The 16,943-nt window shown below is 39.1% G+C and overlaps 2 protein-coding genes across 5 annotated transcripts; both read right to left on the bottom strand.

Moving 5' to 3' along the window:
• Window positions 1-1,085: 1,085 nt before the first annotated feature.
• On the bottom strand, window positions 1,086-16,061 carry LOC140935842 (uncharacterized). Of its 4 annotated transcripts, none has more exons than XM_073385420.1 (6): window positions 9,329-9,461; window positions 9,144-9,188; window positions 6,977-7,081; window positions 6,160-6,555; window positions 5,483-5,731; window positions 1,086-2,034 (listed from the first exon to the last, which is right to left on the bottom strand). In XM_073385420.1, the coding sequence occupies exons 2-6, from the start codon at window positions 9,181-9,183 to the stop codon at window positions 1,796-1,798; spliced, it is 1,029 nt and encodes a 342-aa protein (XP_073241521.1). In that variant the 5' UTR covers window positions 9,184-9,188; window positions 9,329-9,461; the 3' UTR covers window positions 1,086-1,795. The 4 variants fall into 4 exon arrangements, with proteins under 4 accessions (XP_073241521.1, XP_073241520.1, XP_073241519.1 ...); XM_073385419.1 differs by lacking the exons at window positions 1,086-2,034; window positions 9,329-9,461 and adding exons at window positions 2,824-4,150; window positions 16,052-16,061; XM_073385418.1 differs by lacking the exons at window positions 1,086-2,034; window positions 9,329-9,461 and adding exons at window positions 2,824-4,150; window positions 9,625-9,728.
• LOC140935844 (substance-P receptor-like) lies at window positions 13,596-15,300 on the bottom strand. The gene has a single exon (XM_073385421.1). It carries the CDS (start codon window positions 15,067-15,069, stop codon window positions 13,918-13,920), a length of 1,152 nt encoding a protein of 383 aa, XP_073241522.1. The 5' UTR covers window positions 15,070-15,300; the 3' UTR covers window positions 13,596-13,917.
• Window positions 16,062-16,943: the final 882 nt, after the last annotated feature.

The following is a 16,943-nucleotide window of genomic DNA, read 5'->3' as shown; positions in this document are numbered from 1 at the left end:
TCACTGACGCAAATTATAGTGTACTAAAAATTATGTAAAACAGAAAGATGCTTTAAGTTCTGAAGTCTCGCTGCTTTGCCGAGATAGAAGCGTACTTGTCTGGATGGTGTAGATCAGAAAGTTGTACTCAGCCATGTCCCTGAGTCGAGACAAGTTCTCGCAAGCATGACAGGTGACGTGAAGCAATAATTAAATTCAAGTAGCTTTTGCAATACTGTAATACTTTGATATAGTCATGCAAGTAAAGCTCATCGTTGTTGTTGTTGTTGTTGTTGTTATGTATCTACCTTTTCAATTCTTTTAAATAGGTCACCCTAAAATGGATTGAACCATTTTTTACCTACAGTACGAACATTCTGGTACGTATGCTAACCGCAAAAATGAGCAACTGTCTTAACTAAAAATCAGAAAATGTGCGACCCATTCTAGTAGCCCTATTGAAAATGCAACCACATCCAGCGGCATATCCCCATTAGCCTCTTATAAGGAAGTGTCCCCCCCCCCCCCCCCCCCCCGAGGTCCATTGAGGAATTACTTGTGAATGACAAAATCAAAGCTTCGTGTCAAACAGTTCATGAATAAAACATGACAGTGCTGCCTGCACTTGTAATCGATTGCAATCGGTTCCCTGGAAACCCATAATGCACTTTGACGTCACTACTCTGGATGACGTCAAGGCACCAACCACGCTGTCCTTGCGATACTCGTGGGAGACAAACGCGCTTCGCGCGCGACGAGATTATAAACCTCATGGCGAGGAATTAAACATTACAAACAACAAAAATGAGCTTTGAAAAAGTGTTAGGCTAACAAGTTTTCAAAAACCACAATTGCAACTCCTTTCAGTCAATCTTCGTCAAGTTTGTCATCTTCTCCTCATTTTGTATTTGCTGCACGGTTATCAATCCTTCTTTTCATGTTTTGAGCAGTTATTCTTATTTTTCACTCAGTTTTTTGGCGGTTAATTCCCCGTTTGAATTTTGATACACAACTCTTTTACGGGATATGCATACATCTGTTCCCCAACTAGGAAGGGGTAGCTGACAGACAACAAGAAAAGACATTATGATAAAATACTCCCCATGTTGAATCCAAGACGTTTTTAATCCAAACATTCATTCAAGTTGAAAACATAGCTTTCAATTGTCCATTCTTACTACTTACACAAAGATTCGAATATCCAAAATAAAATACTACGGTAACTGCTTTATAACAAGCCATTGAGATCAACCGGAAAATCAAAAATCATAATTTACTTTACACGTTATTTTTGTACACCAGTTTTCTAATAATCACAATTCATGACTCACTGTATACATTGTTTTATGAGAAAAGCATTAAACTAAACTGTCAAATGCAGTTGTGTGGCCGGAGTGTGTCAATCTTCATTCTTCTAATTGATAAGGTATAGGTTGAGCGTCATTTCCGCTGGGAAATAAAACTGTCGCCGTCGCTTACTTAACCATAGTCTCCTATCAAGCCGTATTTAGTGTCGTCACGCAATGCTCCTCCCTACATGGAGGAGAGTTGCGTGATGACCAAAGAAAAGCTGCTACGGAAGCTAACGTGACCCACCAATCTTACCCAGCGAGATATTGAAAACAAGTGATGCAACACGCAAAAAAATTATTGGCGATGATGTATTTGTCAAAAAACGAAATAGCGCTTGTGTTAAAAACACTCCCCCACGAATCTTATGTTACACTTCAAGAGAACTTCAAATTTTCTGCGCACCAGTCAAAACTCGGAGCATCACGGGATGAGTGACGTCAACAACTGTGCTGTTAAAGTAATTTTACTGCACGTTCACGGTATGTGATCCTTGCATGGATGATCTCTTTAGCACTGCCTCTTCAACAGATTCTTCCTGAGGAAGCCTGAGGTTGTTTGCTAGAGCACGTGGGCCATGTGGGCCACGCTGTCGTTTCCTGTTTCCAGGACCAAATTCGGCATCAGAAGCAGCGTCACGAATAACGGGTGGAGTTGAGCTTGGGCGAGAAGTGGGTGGCTGTGTAGTTGGTGTTACGCCACCTCCTGTAAAAAACAATAAATCAGATCAGTTACTAAGATCATTCTTCAATGACATCTTGAAACGCCTTTCTAGTCAATTTTTATCCGGTTCCAATGCAAAATGAAGAAAGTTTCTTCATCTTGGAATCAGCTATTTGTTACACAGTTGTACTCTGTCCTCGGTTTACAAATTGTCGTCCTCTTAAAGATTCAGTGTTTTTCTAATTATAAAAAACGGGCACCTTCTCAGTATCAATGCCATACTTGATGCCTTTTACAATTTTCAGAAGCCAGAAGTATCAAAGTAAGATTACCGGGCAATCAAGGCCTTTCTGTCTTTTCTGTTTTGGTATTGAGCCTCAATGGGCTCAACTGACAGGTGTTTATCCAAAACTACAAATATCCCAAAGCCCATGGCCTTTAGCTCTTTGTTCTTATCCGTTTTATGGTATTGACCGGGCCACAAGCCAAAGCCCAAGAAAGGCTACAACTACACAAATCTGATTAAACGAACAAACCACACCAAATGATCCAAGTTAATTACCTTTCAACGTCTAAGATAACATTACATTTTTAACTCAGATTACTAGTATTGACAATAATTTGATTTATGATAATGACAGCTAACAATGGCACATATCTTTAACCTTACTGCTTCAAACTAATTAAGTTTCCTTTATCTTTGCATGTTTAAGTACCGTAATGAATTATAATCAAATAAAAATTGAACCAGGCAAATAGATTGAACGATGCTACAAGTAATGTAAGAGAGAAGCCTTTAACACGTTAGATAAGAAAAATAAAAAGAAGCAAACGTCAATAATAACCTTTACACGTAGCACATATTTATTCTTAGTATTTTTAAATCAAAATAACTCTTTGGAAGTATTTCACACAGGCTGAGTTCGTCATCAACCGTAGCCTTTTCAAAATAGTACTCAGGAAAATAAATGCACACCCTACACTTGAATTGGTTGTTGATTATCCTTATCATGCACACGTGTTAATTTACTTATTTAATTGACGTGTCCATTTAGTTCGTTATCAACCTATAAACCCATTGCATTTCCTTTAAATTGATCAGTAACTGAACTCACATTGTGGGGGCTCCTCCTAAAATATTCTACAATTGGTATAGGATTTAATGGCGCCTGGACTATTTTTTGTGCAAAACAAAACATTTTAGGCATCCTACTGATGAACAGTTACGCTTTATAGATATTTCCAGCAACAACTTTTTGCCGTTTGTCTTCTTCTAATTGAAATAATACAAGTATAAACAGATACTGGTATACATGTGTCCAACAGTGCATCAATCATGTGTAACACTAATACATTCTTGCATGCTAGCAGTTTTGTCGGCGAATCTATTTGGAATCCTTCAATGAATATACATTGTACCGCGTTTTTCCAACAATATACGAAGTCATCCACCAAACAGCGCGTTAATGCAGAGAAGGTTGAAGACACAGAAGAAAACTGAACATTTAGTGGAAGAGAATATTTGACTGGCATCATCAAAATCATTGGTTTTGTGTATTGCCTTCATGAAATTTCTTTGAAAAGATATTAAGTCAGTCTTTGACAGTCTTGTCAGTCTAAACTTGTGATTCCTTGGAAGGAACTTACAGTTCGTTCCTTGATCTCCGCCAAAAAAGTTAACAAATCTACAAGCTCTTTTTGCACAATTCTAGTACTAAATAGTTTTCGATGATGAAATAAGTGAAGGTGTCTCGTCTTAACCCTGATTAGGGCACTTTCACAGTTATCGAGGATTTCTTTAACACGGCTTCGTTAAATCGTCTCTTCAGCGACTTGACGAAGCCACTCTTCCCTTCAAAATTGTGTAACTTTCTAACAAATGGTCCCACGTTTGTAGGGCCAGGCGGTTTTGTCGGTGTGACTGTGGGCTTAGTAGCGGGTTTTGTGGCAGTTGTTTTGGCCGAAGTAGGGCTAGACGGTTTTGTCGGTGTGACTGTGGGCTTAGTAGTGGGTTTTGTGGCCGTTGTTTTGGCCGAAGTCGGGCCAGACGGCTTTGTCGGTGTGACTGAAGGCTTAGTGGCAGGTGTTGTAGAAGACGGTTTGGCTGACGTCGAGCCAGGCGGTTTGGTGGTCGGTGTCGTTGGACGTACGCCACCACCTATGAATGAATGAATGAATGAATGAATGAATGAATGAATGAATGAATGAATAAATGAATGAATAGATGGGTGATGGATGGATGGATGGATGGATGGATGGATGGATGGATGGATGGATGGATGGATGGATGGATGGATGGATGGATGGATGGATGGATGGGTGGGTGGGTGGATGGATGGATGGATGGATGGATGGGTGGATACTGCTATATGAATGTGGATCAACCAATCACTGCTCTCCTCCGTAATGTCCATCAATCATCAAGTCCACGATAGTGATGCCACCACTTTTCGCATTGGGGCTCTTTTTCTTGGCTTCGGTAGTTAAATGACGCAGGGAGCTTAAAAAAGTAACTGTTTATTGTTTTTAGTTAAAGTTTATGACATCCTTGCTTTACTTCAAGACGAAAGTATTAGGTAATTACCAGATCTCTTTTTGCAGCCATGATGATTCCCTATCTTCTTCCTTGTCCCCATTACCAACTTGGTATCCCAAATTAAGATTAAGACTGTTATTAACTATTCCTCATTGCAAATTTAATTTAGTAAGTTATCCAGTCTAACCATGTGGTTTACTTTACAAGTCATTTATTTATTCACCTTTTTATATATTTCATTAGTTAGTTGAGTTGGTTTTCAATTATCTTGTAAGGAGTTGTCTAAAGAATTACGTCCTAAAAGGCACGCTCTTTATCATTTATCTACGACCTCCTGATTTAAAAAAACTGTTCAAAAGTCGATGTCAAGAGGATGAAATCAATATCATCAAGATTACCAATAATCGTTTTCTGTCATTCGTTGATTTTTCTTTTAATTTGCCACTGATTGGTTCACTTCATTCATAAGCAGTTTTTACTTAACGACAGGAGCTCATTAGTCTCCCTCGAGTTATACGTGAGAGTCGGCATTCTTAGAACATTTTATGTTTGGAACTCTAATCACTGTGTTAGTTGTTAGCATTCCCAGAATAAATCATGCACTCTTAAGCTTTCTGCCATAATTTAAATTATTATGGATTACACTTCTGAATGTAATAGACCTGTTTCGGAGCAATACTGGTATTAAAACCCTTCGAAAAAGTGTTAAATTTAAGTCCAAATCGCTGTTCATTGGCAGAAAAAGATACCTTTCGACGGAAACAGTGTATACATGATCTTTAAAGCAAAGTCTAGAGCTAATGAGAAATAGGCAACTCAATTTTATGTTAGCCGTACATGACGTAGTGTTGTCTGTTTTGGGTAGACAAATCTAAGGCTTTGAACTTGATTTTATACCTGCCATTTAAGGGATTGCTTTATAAAGATAACAAAATTAATCACTCAATAAAGTACCTCCTGGAAGACACATTTTTGCTAGAGTTTCGATTTCAGCCTTGGTCAGAGCATAGTTGTAGATTCTGAACTCATCGATAAATCCCATGAGAGGGCGTCCGGCCTTATGGTCACCGATTCCAGCGCGTGCCAGCCAGTCCCTGGACAAAAGGCCACCTCCAATGGTCATATTTCGGAGCTCACCGTTGACATAAATTTTGGATTTACCAGTTGCAGAATCATACGTGCCGGCAATATGAGTCCATTTATCTGGCAAAAAAAGAAATAGATATAGAATGTTTCTTGCTATTATGTTTTAGGACCTCGTCGCTAGACATTACACTCTGAGGCACATTCTAATGATAAAATGAAGCATGTCATTTCGTTACTGTATACTTTGTAGCTCTAGTAGGATTATAAGCTGCTTTCCAAATAATTATTTGCATTTTCACTTGCTTGTTGGGGATCTTGTCACATAAAAGAGCCGAGTGGCTAGCCCGAGAAATGAGGCCGACAAGGGCGAGCAGGAGCGCTTGAGGATTTCACGTACAAAGTATGAAGAAATCGTCTTGATTGAAAAGCTTTATTGGCCAGTTTTAGGTTTTTACCCACTTAAGTTGTCTGAAGCAAATAGTTCTAGACAATTAACACACTTATTAGTCTGTCTGTCAGACCATTATAGCCCTGGTTTCACATACCTTTCTGGACCTGTTTTCCCTCAGCAGTACAACTGAAGATAATATGTTGGGTCTCGTTCCTGTGGAACCAGCGTACTGAGCCGTAGTTGACTTCAAAGTGGAATTGTCCGCACTGATGGCTAATACCAATAGTGTCAAACACCGATCGACTGCCCTCAATATCCTTCAAGTTGATAAAAGCTGCGACTGTTACTCCTTCTCTGGGCTTGGCCTGGAAAGTATCACCATGGAAGAGGATGTCACCACAGTATGTGTAGGCAGCATTTCCACACTTACTGTTGGGAAAGTTTACCACTATAGCTCCATCCTGCATGTAGCCGTTGTTGGCGTAGCCAGAGGAATCTTCCACAACGTTCCCTTTGGTAGCGTTGAATTGAATGTGTGCTACAAGACGCTCTGGAAAAGAAAAGAGATTCCTAGTTAAAATCACCTTTAACTTTACAAATATAATTTATCAATCTCCGCTGAATAACTTAATATGTTTCACCTTAATTATTCGTGGTAAATAAAAGTTCTATTAGTTTACTTAAAGGAGAACGAACACAAACTGACTTGACGCATCAAAAGGCGCGCGCTGGGTTTCGGAGACGCGCCCTGAATATGATGACCAAGAAAGTTGTGCGCAGCAAAAATGTGAAGCACGGCTGAACCATTCAGTTAACCTAAGATTCATCTTTACGCGTCTTTTTTCCGTCTTCTTTTTTCCAGATGTAACACATATTTTTAACTTAAGATACTCCTTCTACTTCTCTACAGGGCAATGTCTCCTATTTTGCTAGGAATGGCAGAAAAATTAACGGGGAGCAGTTGTACTCACTGTCAAGAGCCATGTTAGCGGAGTCGGAGCTAACAATGCTGGGAATATTCTCTTTCTTGGTCATAAACTGACCGGGCTTGGGGTGTCTGCACGAAGCAAGTGCGCCTGTGAAAAAGTAAGAACCATCGTTAACCTTTCACAAACAGGCTAAGAAAACTAATATCTAAGACTGATAACAGGGACAGATCCAAAACTTGAAATACCGAAAGAGGGGCCAGGGAGACATGCCAGCTATAGAGAAAGTAACATTTTTTTACAACCAAGGTTTAAACCTTTCACATTTTTATGCTTGGCAAATATATTTTTTTGGTAGTTTTACCAATAATAGCTAATCTTGTTGAGACTCTATAAAAAAGAATGCATGCCTGTGATAAAACAGGCGACGTCAAGAGCTATTATAACGTTTTGGGAACGACTTTCAGTTAATTTCTGAAGCGTGCAGACATTAACAGTATCAACATTTCCCAAGAAGTATTGGGCTCGAAGAATCCCAAATGCGAACGTTTTGACCTAAATTAGCAATTTTTTGTTTCCATAGAAGCCTGACGAGACTTGTCAACTCAGTCTTTTCGAACTATTATTGCAAAAAATGTAGTCGATGTAGATTATCAAAAGCGAGAAATTAGCTATCAAAACTTTGCTAAAAATTAGCTAGTAAAACCATGTGGCATTGATCACATTATTTTTTAGTTTGTCTAAGTCCTCTTGGACTAGCTGCCGGAGAACTATTTGTTGTAAATACTGTGTTTTTCCCGTTTTTGAGGGCTGCCGATTTAAACATGTATTTCCATTTCTGAAAGGAAGTGGCTTACTCTACCTTACAGGCAAAAACATATCATAAATGATTTTTCACAGATCGAATGCATCTTAGTTCAGTTTCTAGATATGAAACGAAGTCAATTCAAAATAGCCACAAATTATGGCACTAAGCTAAAAATATGGTCAGCGGACTTATCAATCGCTTTTCACCAGCAAAGGTCAGGAGCCAGCATCATCACGTCACGGAGAGTGATTTGAAACAAGCAGGTACAATATTGTTTATAAAACATGAAATCACTCGCCAATGGCCCCGTTTGTGAAGTAAAAATACAATTTCTGAATTTCTAATGGTCGACTGTAAAGTTTAACACTTGGTTTAAAAACAAAAAAGGTTTTTTTGAAGGATTCGTTTGTCGGACACCATATCACCTGAATGAATTTGCCCCCGCCTTATATAAGAATGGAAAAAACCATCAATGATATCCTATGATTAAATCAGATCCTTAAAGTACTCAAAATCGTGTTCCAGTCTCGAGGTTGCCATTTATGTAGTTGTAACTACTTACTAACAGTTATGAAATGGATTTATTTATCCCTCTCTGACTATTTGCCGTTTCAATACCAAAGCCCTACGATCAGAATTTCGTACTGGCAATTACAACCATAAATTCATCGCCCTCAGTTCGTAGCCATAGCATCGTTTATTAGGACATGGGTGATGTGGTGTCCGTTTACTCTTATAATGAAAAAAAGCTGAAATTCTAACCCGTTCATTTTTCTGCCGAGCAAGATTTAGAAGACAGTCACAAGTTTCGTAATATTTAAGCTGAGCCCATCACTTCGAAAAGCCTTTGCCTCTGAAAGGTAATTCGTTTTTCCCGAAACTCGGTGCAGGTAACATGAATGGATCTAAGATAAAATTCCCTTCTCCCAAATGAATTTATAAATCCTTCATTTGTATGGAAGTAAACGGGTAAGAAAACTATTGGTAGACAATATTTCATTGATCACAACAGCTTCCAGTATTTCAAGCTGTTCACACAAAAATTCGGACCACCTTATGAAGCAATTATAGAGGCCATAATTTTTAAACTGAATTTGACGATTTTGCTGAGAAGGAGTAAAACATGAAGTTAACTTTTTGTCACAAACACTTATAGAGTACGGAACAGAAACGGCGTTTTGCGTATAGGATTGTCTCTTATTGATATCTCTTTTCGTTAAGAGTTTTCGAAGTTTGATGGAAAAAATTCCCGATCTAAACAAGTGCATTGTCTACATCTTCGTCTTGTCAGGAATTCCCTGCTAACATTGTTTTTTAAATAACATAGTTATAACTAGTCAATACAAAAACATTATTACTAAACGAAGGCACGACTACTTTCAGGCCAAAATCACCTGTACTTACCACTTATGGTCAGAGCTAAAACGAAGAAAATTCTCTCCATCCTTCCTGGAAAAGGAAGAAATTTTGAAGATTGTAATATTAGATTCTTTTCTTTTATAAAGAGGAGCGAAAGTTAATTAATTCCCAGGAAAATATATCAAAGAAAATAAAAATGTTATGGAAGACAAAGATAAATATTGACTAACAATAAAGCCACTGGCCCTTCCTGTGAACGCTGTCTAAGCACGCTGATCGGAGGAGAGCGGATACAAGAGCTAAAACCTGCCTTCTTAGAGATGCCAAGGATGTAAGAGGCTAAGCACGATCGCAGTTACGTCAGTGGAATACACTCATTTCGGAAACTTCAGCGGTTCGCCCAAAGAACAACAAGACTTCGTTTGACAGGTAAGGACAGGTTGAATCAAATTAGTGACGCTAATTGTAGTTTAGTAAAAAACAAATACACCGATAAATTTTGGCGAATATTTCAAGCTCTTCTTACCTTACAAACCTTTAAAACCCCAAAGAAATCCCCTGGGAAGTTTGCCGATCACACCAAAATGGATGACTATTTCTGGTATCTTTATTTCACGTGCCTTATCTAGCAGTCTTAGTTAATCTATTCGCATTCCAAAGCCATGACCCGTTTCATTCGCTCACTTGATTCTTATGAATATTTCACATAGGGTGACAGCGTAGGTGTCGCTTGTGAGAAAAAAGAAAAGAACCCCTTCCAGAAATATCGCAATTTGGCAAAAAGGAGGGCGACCGTGCAGCGCAAAAGTCGCTTAGGGGCTTAAATTCTTGGTACCTTTTTACCTCTCTTATGGAGCACTTTAGTGGTGCGTCCAATAATTTTGTTCTCTTGGGGGCGAAACAGATCCAGGCTACCAGTAAGAGAGAAATGAATTTTAAGCTATTGCGGCAGCAAATATTCAGTGATTAAAAAAAAGGCAGCTATTTTATTACTTAACTGACTCTGTGTTCCCTTGGAAGGAATCCGTTAAGTAAGTGAACAGATCAAGTTGCAATTGTAAGCTTGTTTTAAAAAGAACAATATGTGTTCTTTTACTCTTAACAGGTTGTTTACAGTGCGCGCAGGTGGGACTAGAGAAACTGAAAAACTTTTAAGTGATTTTACTCAGATTCATATGGTTTGGTGAGCAAAAGAACACTGCACAGTTAACTGCTAGATTGACCACAACCACAATTATCAAGCACGCTTCACCAAGCGACTATCGTCACTGAGGTGGGGGTCCAATAAATGATAATTTATTAACCCATTTCGCCCCCTTGCCAAAAGTTGAATAATCCCAGAGCCTTTACTGATTTAAAATTGGCCATGCGCATAACCATAAAGTTGATCCAAACAGAAACTGAACAAAAACAACAACTTCGTTCTTTAACATAAGCAAAAAAAAAATAATTTAGTCAGCCTTCCTATAAATGAAAGCTGTTTTTGTCGCCATGTATGCTCTCTTTCACAGGGGGGAGTTGAAATATATATACTTGACTGCAAACCAATAGACTGAAATAGAGCATTAGACGACTTACTTCCTTCCATTTTCTACAAAAAAATAGAGCAATCATTTCAGAAAGAGAAAGTGAATGGCACAGAGGTTGAAGTGCTTTAAAAAACATGGGTGATTCTATTGCGCCATCTGTTGGCAAAATTAGAGGAAAATTCTTGAGCAGCATGTTTACAATTAGTATGCGACAAAAGTAAATTCACAAACTGTCAGCAAATAGGCTGAGATGTTGAATCACGCTGAAATCTTGGACTGCTTGCATGGGCGGTTTTGAGTTGCAACCAGATTGAAGCTCTTGTTGCGCTAAAAAGAATTGCGCGATCAAAATCAATCACCCGTATAAACTATCTTTAATTGAGCACTTCTGGTAATGAGGAGGTGGACGATGGTAAAATGCGCCAGACTAGCTAACGGCGTTTCTCGCGCAGTCTGATTGGCTGCAATGACTCAAGTAACGGATATTTGATGCTATTGAAAACTGAATCATTGGATATTGAAATTCTAGAGCTCTGATTGGCGTAGCCATCATGGTATATGAGCCAATACACCATGCTCTCCAAATATGGTAACTGTACGCGTCTGCTCAAAATTAAAAACAAGCTGAGAATCGGTTGTTTTTACAAATAAAGTCGGAGAGAATTCTCGATATTCTGTGAGCGTTTTTAATAAAAGAATTATTCTACTCGCGCTTGTTGGATATGAGATGATTATAGCCAACTTGGCGCTACACGTTTCGTTGGCTACCTACGATCTCATATCCAACGCGCACTCGTGGAACAAATGTTAATTATGGCTTGTTTATATTACGTTATGACTTACATTCGGGAAACAAAGAGAGTTTGGTCTATAAATATATGCTGGTGAATAATCGGATCATTTGTCCAGGCGAAATAATCCACTTTTGTTCGTCTACAAAAACAAAGTTCGAAGATAGTTCGTCGAGGAGATGGATGATTTGTCTGGTCATAGCACGTTTATGTACACAGACATGTACTTAGCACACATTCTTCTCGTCACTTATTTTTCGTCTAAATGCATAAATAATAATTTTGTTATACAAGCTTATTGTAGGTTTCACTAAATCGCGGGTACAAATAGAAAGTGGCAATTTATGCTCTTTTAGTATATCGAGGCTGGGCTTGTAATAAACTATGCTACGTGGCACGCCTTCTAACAGCTTGTTTCTATACTTCGAAACAAGTTTAAAACAACACTTTCAAAGGTTCTTCCTCCTGATATCATGATCAAAAGGATAAAAAGTAAGTTCGTTTCCCAATCTTCTACTAGCTCCATTTTGATCTAGACTGCAAAACAGTCGGTTTTTTCCTCAAAATCAGTAAATAAATCGGTAAAGCGTGGCGTAAGAGTCTTACGAGCGCGAACCGCGCGAGCCTCACACTCCCTACGGGCGTGTGAGGCGAGAGAGAAAAATTTTTAGCGTCTCTCCCCAGTATCGCTCTCTGTTTTCAGCCTCGTTCTACACCTTTTGTTTAACTGCTCGCGCGTACTTGAATTCGCAAAAATACGGATTGTTTTGTAGTCTAATTTTGATCGAGAGCAATGCGTTCTTATCTAATCTCGGGAGTAGTGCGATAAGAAGATAGGGTACGACGGTCCAGATGAGTGTAGTGTTGTTAACAGTTTAAATTCGCAGGGAGACTACAAGGACGTATTCTCGCGTATTCTCAAAAGCTTGATACCTCGGAAAGCTGTACTTTTTCTTACAAGAAAACTTAACACGGTTATTCAGGTTAAGCCCTCTCCCGATCGCAAAATGATAAAATTTTGGTAAACTGTTTGCGACGGATATCACCTTTTTCCCGCCAAAACCAAGCGGGCGCGCACGCCTGTGCACTAGTTAGTATTGAGAAAATCTTGTCCTTGTAGTCGTCTTCGTTTTAAAGTCTTATACTTATATATAGGGTCAGTTATTTAAACGAAGTCTAACTTAGGCTGCGGTTTAAGAAATCATTGGACCCCCCCCCCCCCGATCTTTTTCTTAAGGGGTTAATTTAAGACAATAAGTGCTTTTCTGCGTTTTACGAAATCATTGCACCCCCCCCCCCCCCCCATCTTTTTCTTAAGGGGTTAATTTAAGACAATAAGTGCTTTTCTAGTCTACACAATATGCTTTATTCAAATTGTTCACGAAAAAAATAGTGTTTAGGAGCGTTGGGCAAACTGAAAACGGCTTAGAACGCAGTTTTGTTAAACAAGGACTAAACTTCGTTTAAATAACTAGCCTTTAAAGGTCTCTTATATATTGACTGACGTTTCGAGAACCTTTACGATAACCATCGTCAGAAACAATAAGGGTTTCACATCGTCAGTTCAAAGAATTAAAGTATCGACCCTGGTCACGAACGAAAGAGAACATAGTTGTCTTCGCCGAGGACAAGGAATGAGATTCATCATACACTTAGAAGAAACAAGCAGTCGGAAAATACATGCGCGATACTATTTCACCTTTTCGGTTGCATTTGCAGGTGGAAAATTGTATACACGATCAGATGATAAACAGTGCTGCCTTCAGTGTAGCACTATTGAATTAACGATTCACAGAGATTCAGGCAACTGTTTTGCTAGTTAAAGAGTCTTAAGTGATGAAAAACTCGCAATTCGAGAAGCTAAAACGAAAGCAGCTGAAGGATGCGTTTGGAAGTTAATAATAATAATAATAATAATAATAATACTTTAATTATTCTCTCCCCTTGTAGGGTTTGTCAGGGATAATGAAACATATACCTTAAATGAAACATAACATGGATAAGAATCGCAACTGGTAGGAGGCGAACCAGTTGGCTATTTTGCAACTTTGAAATGATCATTCTAAACTGACAGCTAAATATGATAAAAAGGAGTTCGATTAATAGGGAGTTTACGCAATGACGACGACGGCAGCTACGAAAGCGTTACTTAAAAAGTGAATTTGTGCTGCCTCAAACTTTACCGCGCTTATTCCATCTCGTTTAATTCGTCAAATGTTGGCAAATTTTTTGGAGTTTACTGATTCTCAAGGACTGCATCAAAGTTCAGGGAATGAAAAAGAAAGTTGTTGCTTTTTGTTCCCGTCCTCGACAAACGTGAAATTAGGCAGTTTCACGTTGTAGTCGTGCAACATCGGCAGAGAAATGTACAAAAAAGCGTGATGCACGTGCAAAGTAGTTGTTTTGCTTGTCAAAACCTGTTGCTTTTTTGCTGTTCTCGTTGCCGTCGCCGTCGTCGTTGCGTAATCTCCCTATAATGACTAGAGTGTAGGCTGTAGTTTAGAACTGATGCTCCTCTTCCACTCCAGTGTCGTGGCAACATCTCTTGCTATCACGGCCGAGTTTCGATACGCCAAGTTCGCTTCTCAAAATGGTAGGCACCGTTTGCTGGCGCGAAGATGAATAACTCGAATTTTTTCGGATAAAATTCGACATTCTCCCGAAGCAGCAGCATTTGACAAGCACTTTCTTGAAGCCCTGGCGGTAATTTTCACTGAAAATAGCATAAACTGCCGGATTCAGCGCGCAACTGGAACGCATAAGAAACTCGCAAGAGAAGTAAACTTGTTCAGGGATGCTGACGCTTTTGTCGAAGTAATAGATGAAATTGGCGATTTGTAATGGCAGCCATGATACAATGAATATAACGACCACTGTTATAAGCATTTTCACCACTTTCTTCCGCGAATTCCTGCGCCTGATCAAACTCTTTGATTCTTCTCTTTCTGTTTCCCCAGGCGGCTTGGTTAACCAAAGATGGCGACAGATGATCGTATACAGCACTGTTATAATGCATAGCGGAAGACAAAGCATTACTGAAAATAACACTAGCATGTATATCATGGGCGCTGTCTCATTATCAAATGCTGGTGCCCAATTTTCGTCGCAGCTCAAGCCTCCGTTGCTCTCAATCACTCTCAATGAGTACAATAATGGCGTTGCCACGGCAACGGACGTTATCCATATAACAAGTAAGATCCAATAGAAAACCCTTTTGTTGATGATGCGCTTCAGTGGCATCAAAATAGCGAAGAAGCGATCGAATGCGATGGCCGCCAGGGTTAGAACCGAAACAGGGACAAGCATGTACTGAGCGAAGTTCACAACCTTACAGAAATAGATTCCCCGCCCTCGGGTTGCTAGTGCCCAAGCGTAGCCGTTAAAAATTGAGACGAACAAAGGAGGCATGGCCACAATAGTGTAGAGCATATCTGCGCATGCCATGTTCACGATCAAGTAATTGGTGACAGTGCGCATACGACAACTTTGAAGCACAACGCAGATCACGAGTGTGTTTCCAAATAAGGAAGCTATCATTACCAATGAGCTGGAGATCGCCTGGAAGATTGAAACAAAGACCGCTGAAGTCTGCATCTCATTCGTGTTGTTAACAAAGCTCTGAGAAATCAAGCTTGAGTTGGAGCCGTTCATTGCAAGCCTATGACAATAATAGAGAAAGTTAAAATACTTTCTAGGTATAATATATTTAACAATTAATGTAAATATACCATTATAGCAATTGTTCAGGCTTTTCTATCCTATGAACTGAAGAACCGCAAGTGTATTACGCAATTTATAAAATGAAGAAAATTAAGCCTGGGAAAATCAGTAAAGCATAAAAATCCCGCACCGGGTACTCCCTATAATGGCCTATACCGGGAGGCTCCGTCCAAAGGGGGTACCTGTTTAGACTCCAGGGGTGGGAAATCTGTCATTTCGGTTTAAAATGCCCATCAGGGCTAAGAGATGCGTTTTATAGCTGTAAAAACGTCGAGAAAACTTTCTGGTTTTGTGATTTATTCGTATTTCAAAGACACTACATTTACAGCAGTTAAAAAGGATGAAAATTTCTAAACTAGGTAAGTGAAAGATCTACCATTTGTCCGATAAAAGGTAACAAAAGGGATACCATTTTGGTCAAAAATGATATATAAAAGGGTAAGGGGTTGGACCTAGGGGCGGAACTTCCCCGTATAAAACTTTGTGGAGTACCCCCGGGATTTGCATGGTTTTAGTAACTGAGTTGAGAAAACTTTCAGTACGGCCATGAAAAGATTACAGTGAATGCTGGCCCCTCGTCGACAGAGAGAATCCTCGGCCAGCGCTCGAAACTTTAAAAACAGTTTCCTTGGAAATCAACCTGTCCGATCCTTAAGAAATTAAAGGCTTTGCACGCAATAAATTTGTCTTATCTAATATCATCTTCAAGAACGACTACGAGTGCGAGATTTTCTCAATATCAAGTAGTGCTCACTCGTGAACCAGCGTCATTTTGGCGGGAAAACGTGGTTGCCCTCGACATTCTGCTACCCAAGAGTCTTGTCGAGAATGTCGTTGTGGCGGAGACAAGGTATCAACTGTTAGAAGTTTTTTTTTTATTATTTTGCGATCGGGAGAGGGCTTAACCTCCTTCAATAAAGCTAACAGTGCCATTTATTCTGGTGAATCAAAGTACAATGAAGCTGTTCGGTGTTGCTATTTTTTGAGAAGAGAAAAAATTGTAAGTCAAATCTCGTACTTGTAGTCGTTCTCGTCTTCGCATCCATAGCTCTCTATCACATGAGAACTATTCGCATATGAGGCTGTCACAGATTAACTATAACCGATAGAATTTCAATTTAAGAGTTCTTTCAAAACCCACCGACAGATATTAGTGAAAAAGGGGATTACATTAATCATATTTAGAGTGCAAACCATTACTATTTTCAAAGTCAGTTGGTAGACTAATAGATAGTAGAAAGATGATTAGTTAAAGTATTTTGGAAAATACGAAGCCTCAATTCTAAATGTTTTTATTCAATTTTTCCAAAACGAATAGTGCGAAGACCGAAAAAGTTACCTCATGGTTAACAAAAACTCACGGTCAACTGGGTTATTATTTGGCTGTGGCTATGATAACTAGAAACTGAGAACACTTATCTAGAAAAGCGTAGCTCGTTTGAAGAAGAACCGACTGCTGATATTCACGATATACTTTCTGTGGGAATTATTTTGTAGAAAACAGACTTCACTTGGTAATGAAACTTCTCAGTGAAGGTAGTAAAACGTTACAGATGTCATTTACTTTTTAATAGCAATCGAGTTGTCTTAGAATATTCAGTCGAGGGCTTTGAGATTTCACCCAGTTTTCAAGATAATTTTTGTCGTGCCAAAGTACTTTTAATAACGACTAATCTCCGGGTAGTCTTTATGCCTTGAAGTTGATGTCAGTGTCTTTACTTTGTCTAAACATCAAGAAAAACTTGACAGAGTTGCAATTGATAAAGATTGTTGTGGAATAATGAGATTTCCTGCTTCCTTTGTTA

Source organism: Porites lutea, chromosome 4 (assembly GCF_958299795.1).
Source record: "Porites lutea chromosome 4, jaPorLute2.1, whole genome shotgun sequence".
Classification (NCBI taxonomy): Eukaryota; Metazoa; Cnidaria; class Anthozoa; order Scleractinia; family Poritidae; genus Porites; species Porites lutea.
The sequence above is the reverse complement of the archived record's forward strand: the minus strand, read 5'-3'. Positions and strand labels throughout refer to the sequence as shown.

What these genes read in the sequence shown, in the direction of transcription:
- LOC140935844 (XM_073385421.1), bottom strand. Translation starts at nt 15,069, where the DNA reads ATGAACGGCTCCAACTCAAGCTTGATTTCTCAGAGCTTTGTTAACAAC.
- LOC140935842 (XM_073385419.1), bottom strand. Translation starts at nt 9,183, where the DNA reads ATGGAGAGAATTTTCTTCGTTTTAGCTCTGACCATAAGTG. An exon ending in TTTAGCTCTGACCATAAGTG is followed by an intron (nt 7,082 to 9,143) that starts GTAAGTACAGGT and finishes ACTTTTTCACAG; the next exon opens with GCGCACTTGCTTCGTGCAGA. An exon ending in GGGAAAACAGGTCCAGAAAG is followed by an intron (nt 5,732 to 6,159) that starts GTATGTGAAACC and finishes TTTTTTTGCCAG; the next exon opens with ATAAATGGACTCATATTGCC.